Here is an 11,434-nt window from a genome sequence, read left to right on the forward strand (position 1 = left end):
CATGCTGTTACCTTTTTTCTTGCCTGCAGGGGTCCATCATTAGCAGTCCACACACACGCCGGAGAGCCACCACGCCACGTGAGGGTGCACCCCGCGGCCATCCCTCCATCCCTAACTCAGCATCGACTTCAATCCTTGGGTCGCTTTTTGGCAGCAAGCGAGGCAAACCGTCATCCCAGAGCCACCCTCCTTTCCCTGCACCTGGTCAACCCACCCTCATATCCCACAAGCCCCACCCGACCAACCTGCACCACACAGCACAAGTGGCACATACAGTGCAGGCCCAACTCCACGGTCACCATTCCCAGTACTGTCAAGTCCCACAGAACCCGCCACCTTACCACCACCACCACCACTACCACCCCCCTCCCCACACGCAGTACCACCAGCACCCAGCCTACGCCTCACATGCCCACCAACACACCCATTCGCAGCACAGCCATTACAGCCAGCATTCCCATCACGCCCCACACTCCCAGCATGCTCCTCACCACCACAGTCAGCAAGCGGGTTCGGCACCTGGCGGACCCAAACCCAAACACAGTGGCATCAGCACCGTAGTGTGATGCTCCTAACACAGAGAGGAGAAGCGAGGAGGGAACTTACTGAAGGAGGGACAATTGCTTACACCAAAGGGACTGACAGCATAACTCTATGGCCTGTCCACTGTGTTTAACTGCTGCTGTGATGGAAACCAGTCACACGCAGTCACCTCCAAGTAATATGCAGGATGGAAATCGGACTCAAATCTTCCACCAGGGGCCTTTACTAGTTTGCCTGATCATGGGCCTGGCCCCATCAGGCTTTTGTGGAGGGGTTCTGTACAGGAAGATGCTCTTTGTTTTCCACACACACAACCCGGCCGTGACGGCTGAAGTGTTTTCTCACCGAGCCGCTCCCCACTAATTCATTCCCTCAATAGCCTGTCTTATCTTCACATAATCAGGAAGCAAGATGACCTGAGACTAGAACATGGCTTTTTCTGTCACAATGATGGCATCATTTCTTGTGCACAGGCTTTTCGGAAGTCAACTTTCAGCTCTTTGGTTTGCAGATCCTACCATCATATGAATGCAATTTGTTGTTGCCTCCTGTAGAGCTCATATGTAGTGAAGAACCTAGCTATAATCATTTCACACTAACTTAAATCAAAGGACAGGTAAACAACTGAGTCGACCGTCTCAGTCATTGTAGTTCTAGTGCTGTATTTACTGTAGATGACAGCTATATGTGTTGTCTCCTAGCTCTCATAAATAAATGTGCCAATTATTAATGCATAATCTATTTAGTCAAGACTTCATGTACAGTATATTGTGCGTAAAGTAATTTGTAAGATTATACTTACAATTATTATTATCAGCAAAAACGAATTCTATCAGTATTATACTGACTCTGTGGTAACAGGATGTAGATCTGAAAGGAGTGAACTCCCGTTCAGTCTGGCCTATAATCTATTCTGGAATTTTTGCCTTTCAAATGGATCAGAAGGAGCCTCTGGATGGCAGCTGTTGCATATGGGCCTCAAAACGCTGTGCTGTCACAGCTTGAAGCCTCGAAGCAGACTTTTCCTGTCAACTCTCACGAATGATAAACCCGGCTGGTTGGTTGTTTTAATCTGTTTACTACTCATACTGTGGCTGCTTAAACTGTAAAAAGTAAAAAGACATTTTAAATACAATTGGAAGCTCTCATGTTTCATGTTACAAATGGACCCACAGAACGCGTTGAACATGCTAAGTCTGTTGCCTTTAAAATATGCGACAGCTGCTCTCTTGACTCTTAAAATCAAAAACATTAACACTTCATACAAATCTTTTGCCTTATTTAGTATGTTTTTTTTATTCACCAACAAGGTTTGGTGAGTGAATAAAATCAGTTCTTATATAGTAATGGATTTTTTTTCATCTTTTTTTCTATCAAATGTGCAATATCTTTGTACTGATTTTGTACATTAAGAACAAGGTTGTCCTTCCAATTTGTGCGTTTTTCATGTTGCGTCATTATTTATTTATTTTTGTTTTTGACCCCTGTCAGTCTTTTTGGTAAATTAATGTGTGGCTGTCCTCGTGGTCTTATGAGAGGTACAGACTTGGAGTTCAGTGGAATGTCTAGTAAGTGATTTTTGCATGTAAAGTTATTAATGTGAGGCTATCCTCTGCACATTGTATAACAAATCAGTGTTACCATAGCAAGTTTAAGTGCAATCATGTTCAGAAAATGCAGACTTGTACTGAGAGTGGAAGTCTGTTATCTTGTTGTCCAGGGCGAGATTCAGGTGACAAAAAAAACTTTTTTCATTTAAGAATATATAAATACTTACTTACACAGTTCACAGTGGAAAGAGGAATGTGTGTATATATTTTAATAAAAGGAATATGCTTCTCTTTGGGCTGAGCAGAAATATTTTGCTGGATAAGCACATATGGAAGAACACTTTCATTTTTTCAAGAAATGCAATTATAATATACAAAATGCAAACTGAGCAAAGGAACTGGGTATATGTAAAGAATAACTTTCTACATTCTACAAATAAGAGTCTATTCTAGTGTGTAAATTAGTGACAGTAAACTGTTTGTCCCAATATTCAGGTTGTAAATGTATTTTAACATTCACAAAGAAAACCATTGCCATAAGTCAGGCTTATTCTCACACATTTCTCCTCATGAAGAAGAAACTTCGGATGACAGACATATCACATATGGGACATTAATGATCAGTTGAATGTGTCTTTCCATTGATTTCATATTTTTGCTATAATTCTGAAATCTTGGGACAATGTAAAACCGAGGAGTCTGTTTATTTTGGTGTGTGTTGTAGTGCTTCAAATGTCTTACAGTCATTCTTTGTGAAAAAGTAGCCCAACAATGCACTGCATGGATCATCATGTCTCCTATTCACTGTGAGCTGATGGAGGGAAAAATCAGCCTATAAATTTTGACTTCCCCTTTGGTTTTTGATTAATTTGGAATTTCTTGATGTTGACGTGTTCTTGTCGATCCATGTTAGGCTGGTAATTCTTGAAGCTCAGCATGCATTTCATCAACAAAGCCATTGTGTAAATTACAAACATTAAGATCATTGCACTTCCGTTGCTGAGGGCTCTCATTATGTAAATATGGGATTTTGGTGTGCAAACTGATGAACTGCTTGGAAGGAGGGTTTATCTTTATGAAGCTGTAAAGGGACCAAGACTGGGGTTAAAGGAGTTGTACATAATGTGTATATGATCAGTACTCTATTCTGATATCTGCAGTTAATATCAGGATGTATATACATCACCTCATAGATGGATTGGAGGTGTGATATATGAACATATCGACTGTCTCTGCCTCCAGCTGTCGTGATCTGACATTTGCTGTGGAAATCAAAAAAAGACTGTTAGAAAGTTCGCTGCCATTTACATCCAGCTCTCTTTTCACATGTAACCCCCACACACACACACACACACACACTATACACACAGATAAACATACACACATCCTGCTGCAAGCTGTTCAGTCTGGCGTGAGACACATTTTTAAAAAAAAAAAAGGAAAAGACAAGAATGGCCTCATTTATATGTGCATTCTGTTTGTACAGTGAGTAGTGAGTCAGTAAGACCCCAGTTATTGTAAAACTTCAACTGTGACAATGTTGAGAACGCAAAATAAACGAATATATGACTTATGGTACGCATATGTTGTTTTTGCTCTCCAGTGTATACAAAGTACTTTATCTTATCAAGCACTAAGTCAGTTGTCAGTGTGAATCAAAGGAAAATTAACCCCCCCTTTTTTTTGTATAATGCATTTCACTTTACTGCCCTCTCATATCTTTCACTCCAACAATACTTTCCACCAGTGTTGCAGCATTTCCACTAGAGGGCATGCATTAAAAGTGCTATAAAAATGAAAATGAAAATCTGTGTCATTACACCACCTATGGGTGAAAAGTGTACCTGCTACATAGGTCTTCATAGGATCAGCCAGTGAGAAATGATTGTTCATATGCTTACCTCTCAGCTTTAAACCACTTCTTTGAAGCTGTGGAAGTGTGACTTTTCTTGGATTGTAGATTTTCTTGGCATTCAGCCTCAATATATGTCCATTCTGCTTTGCATCTCAGAATTTATATTAAGAAACCATCTCTCTTTGGCCTCAAGCTCATTCAGCATTTGCCTTTCAAAACATCTCATTTGTAAATTCAAAATCCGCATAAAGCTGTACATACTCCCAGCTGTATTTTGCAGTAAAGTTCCCCCTGTGCCCTCAGCACTGCAGTGGATGTCAGAAACAAACACTGTGTGGGAGAGCTTCAGATAGCCTCCGCCACTGTTTTTAATAGATAACTCTTATCTTAAGCAGATGGATTTCCTTCATGTCAAATGCACCATAACTGTGCAATGTTATTGGTGCGTTCCTCATGCTGACGTCGCTTTGGGTGTACGATTATTCTGAGTTTAAAAACACATCAGTTACAAAACAGGGATACCTTGAGTTCAGGAGAACTTTTGAAATACTCTTAAACTTAGACTAGAACAGTGAATGTATAATGAGATTTTAAGGATGACTGGCACCACAAGAAGTAACTTAGAAGTTGGTTTGACTCTAAAAGGTGCGTATTCCTTTTTAATTTAAAAGAAAGGGAGGATTTTACATTCACTTTGTCATTGGGTTATATCTGAATACTTTTTTTAAGGATGCGCAGGTATATCTAATATTATTCACCTCATAGATGTTTCACTTTTGGCATAAACAATGAAATAGAGATTCTGAAGATGGACAGTTTTTGTTTGTTGCTTAAGGTTAATTTTGTCCTAATACACATCTTTATGGACAATGTCTGGTTTTAGAGTACTCCAATATAACAACTTGCTGGGTGCTGCACTGTAAGCTTCTTCTAAAACATCCTCACTTTTCCCATTATTATGCAAACTGGAAATTACAGTGCAAATAGGGAATAACCTTTTCCTGATCCTGCAGGATGCTCTCTGGTTTAAGCTTAGCTGTCTTCCTTCTCTTGGCCACATCAAGTGCCTACACTACTGGTCAACCCTGCCTGTGTTCAGCCCTCCTGCCTGCTGGTCTGCATGTCAACTGCAGCACTACAAACCTCATAGAGATGCCTCATGTGCCTTCAGACACCACAGAGCTCCATCTGCAGGACAACCGGCTCACCTCAGTGTCTCCAGGCCTGTTTGACAGACTGGTTGGCCTGAAAAAGGTTTCACTATCTGGGAACCCCTTCCACTGTGACTGTAGGATCCGATACCTGAGGAACTGGTTGCTGAAGAACAGGGCTATTGTCTCCAAGGAGCCCACCTGTGCCAGTCCAAGCTCTGTGGCTCAGAAAGCCATCACTGAACTCAGTGACGACTACTTTTCTTCCTGTGCCCTGGCAAGCTGTACTGATTGGACGTATAACACCATGATGGGAGTGATGCTATGCTGCCTCATTGTTCTGCTTCTGTGGAGCTTGAGACTAGCCAAAATGTCCACCTTCACTCTGTACATAGATGAGAGACATTCAGGATTTGAGGCAGACTCTTTGCGCTCCCTGAAGCCCAAACACAGGAGGAGGCTGCAGACTGCTCTGTCAGAGGTCAGCCTGGACTGTGAATCTCTCACTTGTATGGAGGATCTAGAAAAGCCACTTATCAACATGGACTTACTGCCACAAGTACTGGATGTGTTGCACAAGAAGTACAATGTAAAGATAAAGGCTACCTGAGGGACCTCTTTGTCTACTACAATGGAATTACAAAAAACACAAAAAGTGGCAAATAGAGTTGAAGGCAGGCAGCAAGATGGATTTCTTTCTACTTTTTTGCAATAAAGTTTATTTTAAAGCTAAATGCTAAAGCCATGTCTCCTGAGACTGCGCCCCCCCACAATGCAATCTAATTTTATTATATTAAATGTTGCTCATTTAGGCATGAAATGCACCAGATAAATTTATGATACATTTTTTTAAGTGTCTTATGCTGTATGCTGCAAACATGCTATATTTTAGCATTTTTGGTTAAAGCTCAAGAAATTTGCTCATTTCAGATAATATAACAGAAAATATAAGGAGATTGAGAACTATTTTGGCTTCTAAGTGTATTGGAAATGAATGAGACCTAATTGGGAATGCCTAGATACTCATAAGTCTATGCATGTTATATATTTGTCTTACAATTGAACTGAGCTAGCTGAGCATTTGTGTTTAACAGCATAGAGACAGTGCATAACTTAGTAAGAAAAATCTACACTATGCTGTCTGTAACAGGTGTCTTATTAGAGTGATCAATATCTCGGCCATTTCTGATCTGAGTTGTGAATAATTTTTGATTGAAAAAACACAGTTTTCAAAATGGGTGGAACTATTCCTTATATTTTCTTAAGTTACGGTATTTACAATGAGTGAATTACTACAAATGGTCAAACATGGGGTGGTAAAAGCTTTTGATTGGCATTGTACTTGTAGCTAAATGAATGTCTAGTTAGCTTTTGCTTCTGGAATTAAAATTGGAAAGCATAAAAGAAGAAAATATGGTAACATTTAACAAAGATGTTATGTGCAAATACTGGTCAAGGCTCTCACAACTAGACAAAATGCAGACAGAGGACAATATTGCACATCAAACAGTTGTTTTTACAGTAAAAGTATTACTCTCATATTCATGCATAGATTGTCCAGGATAAATGGGTAAACAAATGAAATAATAAAAAGTCACCTTGAGAATAGAGGTCAAATGTTATCTGAATATGCTTCTTAAAAACACTGGTAAATTCTTGTAATAAATATAGGATGATTTCAGGATTTGTAGCTATCTAAAACATTACTATCATCTCAAAAAATACTTAGTAGGGTCAAATAAGGCAGTTCTTACACTTTTCCTAAATGAAAAACAGGTAATTAAAGACTATCACAAAAAAAACAATATAAAAGAGTGGTTTACAGTAACAGTTACGTGATTAATTTTCTCTAAAGTTTGTCTCAACGTTAAAAGTTTAGAAGATGACCCATATTTTGTCAATGCCCTGTCAGGTGGTTAAACAACATCCACAGTGTTAGACTCCTACAGGCTCCTCCCCCCACTACTAGGACCTCCATGATCACACAAAACCTGTTGACTCAAAACTCTACTGAAGCACAAACTTCTCCTGCTCAAAGATGAGGTCAACAGCTTCTGCCACATCCTGCACAATGTGGCCCGGCTCCACCAGTGCAGGGTCGAATCTGAAGTCCCGGTGCCCGTGGAACACAGTCTCTTTGATGCAGTGATTTGCATCAGACGGCACCTCTGCGTTGGGGTTGTAAACCCCTGTGCAGACTAGGACGGACTTACACGAAGTGGCAGAGGGCGGCGCTAGCTCGCTCTCCCACAGGTTGTCGATCTCCTCCTCCTGGGGTACCGCAGTGGTGGACCCTGTGGCGGTCACCATCTTAGCAACCGCTTTGGGGTTCTTTCTAGCAACTCTCTCCTCCAGGTAGCGATTGTATAGATTGGCGCCATAGATGTCCGTCATAAGGTTATCCCTAAGAGTGCAGAAGGGGAAGAGATCACTCAGTGCCTCGGGCAGTATGCACAAAGCTAGCCTAGATGCTGATGTGTGCAAGAATGTGTTTATTTTCTACTGCTCTATGCTACTCCATCAACTAAGAAGCAATTAAAGAAATTGCATAGTGCTGGTACACAAACACGGAACAGCTGTACCAACACGAAAGCAACAATCGTGATAAAACACTGAAGTAAAAACATGCAAGTTCTGGAAGGAAGGTGTGATATGTTCACTAACATGCTTGCGGGCAGTTGAAACAGAGAAGTTCTGTATTTTCATATGATGTTTCTCACCAGATTATTGAGCAACGCCTCAGCCTTTCAGTTTGCTAAAATTGCACACCTAAGTTCAAATGTGCGCAAACACACTTTCAGTGACTGCCAAATAGAAGTCAGGCGAGGTTAACTCAGTTTTAGTATGCAGTACGTGTTCCTGCTCTCTGCCTCTTTTCATTACTTGCATGTGCATTGTCATCAGACTGCATCAAAAGTGCAAGTTTCATCACTTCCTTTGTTTATTCCACTACATTTGCAACACAGAGAAAAAACTTGGGGTCTTACCCTATAGCATAAAGGGAAGTGATGGGAAGTTTCCATTTCCTCTGCATGGCCTGGCTTCTGATGAGGTACTCTGCAAAATGGTAGGTCAGCTCACTGGGTTTACCCATGAGAGCATCATACTTCAGGTCTTTGCCCGTTATCTTCTTATAGATGTTCTCTAGGCACACAAGAAATGTCCCATGGCCAAACCTGAGACAAAATGAGATAGTGGAAGACAAAGGGATACGTTTACATTTGGCAGCTTCGAAGACTGTGCTTTAGTTGCTAATGTCAAGAAATGAAATCCGTCTTTTAAATTTTCTGTGACAGCACTGATTTTTAAAACGTTACCGTGGAGAATGTGCCTCAGCCATCCACATGAGGTCCATGTTGCAGGCCAGCAGGGGGAGGTGAGGCATCTTTTGGGTTTGGTGGACACTGTTGAGGTTACCGTTGGTCAACAAAACGTCAGTTATCAGCTGCAGGTTGGTCTCCCATCGAATTGGCTCCCCGAACAGAATCACAGCTGTATGTGGAATTAAAAGATTAACATAAAATCTCTGTGATATCAGTAATATCAAAAATCTGCAGATGCCAGTAACTATGAGATGAGATGAAATAAGTGTTCTTACCTTCAACCTTAGGAAGGTTACCAAGAGGAGTGGACTGAAATGAAAGAAGAAAACTAAACATGTGCTGTTGTATAAGACTAAAGAACAGTTTGATGTTTCTGTAATCAACATCTAATTTCTGCACCAGAATTCAATATCTCACCGGCAGTTTGGGTCTCCTGTTGTGATCCACCATGTCCAGCAATGGGAATGATTCCCTCAGCATATCAATACTGACAACATTCATAAAACCCACACTAAAGACAGTGTGTTAAGGACAAATGAAAAGTATTATGCAAACCTAATTTAAATGGATCACAAACAGAAAACATAACAAAGCAAGATTCCAGGATACTTTTTAGCAATTTCCAGGACTGGCCCCTGTCCTGACACCAGCACACACTTGTCATGAAACTTCTTAAACATCCTCAGGGGACTATGGGACATGATGACTTGATCTTGTGTAATCTGGAAACAGATAAAATGTTAGGAGAGGTTAATAGCAGAGGTGACAGGGGACACCAGATTAATCAAAAGAAAGTGCATTGTTTGTGTCTGACTACGTTATATTCTGACTAGAACATTCATGAAGCCTCTATAGCAGTTTTTCTCAACAGTTTGACAACTCACAGGCACTCCCAGGATGTGAGAGAGCTGGTCTGCTTTTGTTTGTCGGAGGCAATTCCCTGCATTTGTGACAAAAACGACTGGCACCACAAACTGTCCCTGAGAGTCGACCAACTTCTCGAAAGCCTTTTTTGCAGCAGGGATTGGCATCCGTCCCCGGACAAGCACGCCATCAATGTCAAACAACAGCCCAAAGCTCGGCTGTGGCTGTAGAAGGGAAGGTCAAACGCAGGTTAATCAGCTCAAACTGTTGGCAAGAAATCAAAATATGCAGTTTTTTTCCCACATGTATAAAACTAAGCAACACAACTTGGATAAAGGAAGGTGACTGATATGCGACATGCCTGGTCAAAATGATCAAAATTGGGGTGAAATGGTGATTCACTAAATACCTAATGGACTTCTATGAGCCTGCACATCATCAAAGGCTTCATTTCTACAGAAGGGGAATTACAATTTGCCATGTTAAATGACTTAAATTTACTTTGTAGTATATAAAATGTCTGTGAATACTGTTTCCACACATGATGGTGTATATCTAATAACATATTAGTCATTCACTGACTCTACGGTATGACAGAATAAGGGCCTTGTCTTATTTTCGCAACATACAAGCAGGCACAGAGAATCCTTAGTGGGAAATCTATGGTGACACAGCAGTACGTGGGGTTTTTTTTTTTGATTACATTGTTAGCATATTACAAATAATCTTACAGCTATCCAAACATATATGTAAAAGGTCCTTTTGTGCTTTTTCTCGGTGTTGTGTTTCTCGGTTACTGGGGCTGAAAAAACGAACTAGAAACGCGGTGTGTCAGCGGTTGTTTTTCTCATGGGGGGGAAATACAGTAAGCTGCATCTGCTGTTATCCCTGATGTCAGATCCCCTGCTGTTTCATCCCTGCCAGCGCATCCACATCTGACAAAGTTGCATGCGACATTGTATGCAACGTCGATGCGATACATTGTAACAAAAATCTGAAACAGCTACAAAGTATCGCCTTTGTCAACAACGTATTGTTTGCCTGAGCCGAGGCGCAGCGACAGCTCGAACCGTACCTTGCTATTAGACTGAGTTCCGCAAAACCCGCACCGAGAACCGACAATCCCAGCTTTTCGTCTGGCTTGACGGTTACTCAGGGTGTGCAGACCCCGGTAAAACGGCAGGAGTCCCCTCATCTCCTTTATTTATCACCGGGTTAAAAAGAGAAAAGAATGTAATTCAAAACGAGCCCGCATGAAGCATGAGCCGGCTCGCTCCGGCCGCACTGGCTATTCGGCTTGTTGTTTCTCAGCTATTTTCTCGCCTATAATTTGACTGGTCGACACAAGATGACGACATGTGAGGAGGAGGAGTGTCTCTTGCTGCATCGCTGCCGGAAGGAGCTGTGGAGCTGCATCTGCAGTGCAACCCCCGCTGCCATTTTAGACACCGAGGTGGAGTTTTCCATTTCTTCCACGCACGAGCCCCTCCATGAATCACAGGACAGCGCTGCAGCAGTAGCTACACGAGCTCACTATTACTCTGAGCTACACTGTTCATCTGATCATCACAGATTTCCTATGAATGTATACTCCATGGTGGGTCATTTGTTTGCAGCACGAGGCACAACATGGATACCGATGAGACCTTAAGATTTAATTCTCCATTTTTACTCCTCGACTTTACGACATAAAACCAGTTTGGTTTATCCACTGGTGTCACATGCAGCAGTCTGCACTCATTTTCAGGGTGGCTACTTTTGCAGCAAGGAACCAGAAGGAATTTTACAGAGAAATCTGATCCGTTCTGCACAACCCCCCTTCCATTTTACCCAACATGCACTAAACGAAAGCCTCTGCGTTTTAATATTTTTTTTTATAGAAAAGAGGTTGCACACATATGATGGAAGCACATAGTTCAGGATAAATGTGGGTAAATGTGGGATCTAATGCTGCTTTGTCAACGTGCAGTACCTAAAGAGAAGACCGCACAAATACTAGAGGACAAAATGTTTACAGACCAAACAAAGGTCTGTTTTGTATAACGTTAACCTACAGATCAGGTTGAGTGTTTATTTAGCAGATCTAGCATTTGAGCTTCTATGTAGATGCAAATTATCATCAACTCATGAGTTGATTAAGCAGTAAGT

At 41.4% G+C, this 11,434-nt stretch overlaps 3 protein-coding genes and 1 long non-coding RNA gene across 17 annotated transcripts in view; 2 read left to right on the forward strand and 2 right to left on the reverse strand.

Annotated features, from left to right (window-relative positions):
• LOC122883570 (IQ motif and SEC7 domain-containing protein 1-like) overlaps positions 1 to 3,671 on the forward strand; it is an 88,574-nt gene extending 84,903 nt beyond the window's left edge. For all 13 annotated transcript variants that reach the window (XM_044212452.1, XM_044212441.1, XM_044212442.1 and 10 more), the window contains one exon: positions 30 to 3,671. In XM_044212452.1, the coding sequence (XP_044068387.1) occupies positions 30 to 43 (14 nt within the window). In that variant the 3' untranslated portion in view covers positions 44 to 3,671. The remainder of the gene's footprint in view (positions 1 to 29) is intronic.
• LOC122883576 lies at positions 3,134 to 4,266 on the reverse strand. The gene is made up of 2 exons (XR_006379662.1): positions 3,995 to 4,266; positions 3,134 to 3,355 (listed from the first exon to the last, which is right to left on the reverse strand). It is a non-coding gene; the product is annotated as an uncharacterized LOC122883576 (long non-coding RNA).
• A 172-nt stretch (positions 4,267 to 4,438) lies between these two features.
• gp9 (glycoprotein IX (platelet)) lies at positions 4,439 to 6,337 on the forward strand. 2 transcript variants are annotated; one of them, XM_044212462.1, is made up of 3 exons: positions 4,452 to 4,593; positions 4,832 to 4,867; positions 4,962 to 6,337. In XM_044212462.1, the coding sequence occupies exon 3, from the start codon at positions 4,963 to 4,965 to the stop codon at positions 5,707 to 5,709; it is 747 nt and encodes a 248-aa protein (XP_044068397.1). In that variant the 5' UTR covers positions 4,452 to 4,593; positions 4,832 to 4,867; position 4,962; the 3' UTR covers positions 5,710 to 6,337. The 2 variants fall into 2 exon arrangements, with proteins under 2 accessions (XP_044068396.1, XP_044068397.1); XM_044212461.1 differs by lacking the exon at positions 4,832 to 4,867 and having other exon boundaries at positions 4,439 to 4,593.
• LOC122883573 (haloacid dehalogenase-like hydrolase domain-containing 5) lies at positions 6,335 to 11,150 on the reverse strand. Its single transcript, XM_044212460.1, has 8 exons — positions 10,362 to 11,150; positions 9,307 to 9,510; positions 9,032 to 9,144; positions 8,840 to 8,933; positions 8,698 to 8,731; positions 8,417 to 8,591; positions 8,087 to 8,275; positions 6,335 to 7,503 (listed from the first exon to the last, which is right to left on the reverse strand). The coding sequence occupies exons 1-8, from the start codon at positions 10,479 to 10,481 to the stop codon at positions 7,107 to 7,109; spliced, it is 1,326 nt and encodes a 441-aa protein (XP_044068395.1). The 5' UTR covers positions 10,482 to 11,150; the 3' UTR covers positions 6,335 to 7,106.
• Positions 11,151 to 11,434: the final 284 nt, after the last annotated feature.

The sequence above is a fragment of the Siniperca chuatsi genome, linkage group LG10 (assembly GCF_020085105.1).
Source record: "Siniperca chuatsi isolate FFG_IHB_CAS linkage group LG10, ASM2008510v1, whole genome shotgun sequence".
Taxonomy (NCBI): domain Eukaryota; kingdom Metazoa; phylum Chordata; class Actinopteri; order Centrarchiformes; family Sinipercidae; genus Siniperca; species Siniperca chuatsi.

What these genes read in the sequence shown, in the direction of transcription:
- gp9 (XM_044212461.1), top strand. Translation starts at nt 4,963, where the DNA reads ATGCTCTCTGGTTTAAGCTTAGCTGTCTTCCTTCTCTTGGCCACATCA.
- LOC122883573 (XM_044212460.1), bottom strand. Translation starts at nt 10,481, where the DNA reads ATGAGGGGACTCCTGCCGTTTTACCGGGGTCTGCACACCCTGAGTAAC. An exon ending in CTCACATCCTGGGAGTGCCT is followed by an intron (nt 9,145 to 9,306) that starts GTGAGTTGTCAA and finishes ATCTGTTTCCAG; the next exon opens with ATTACACAAGATCAAGTCAT. An exon ending in TAACCTTCCTAAGGTTGAAG is followed by an intron (nt 8,592 to 8,697) that starts GTAAGAACACTT and finishes TTCCACATACAG; the next exon opens with CTGTGATTCTGTTCGGGGAG.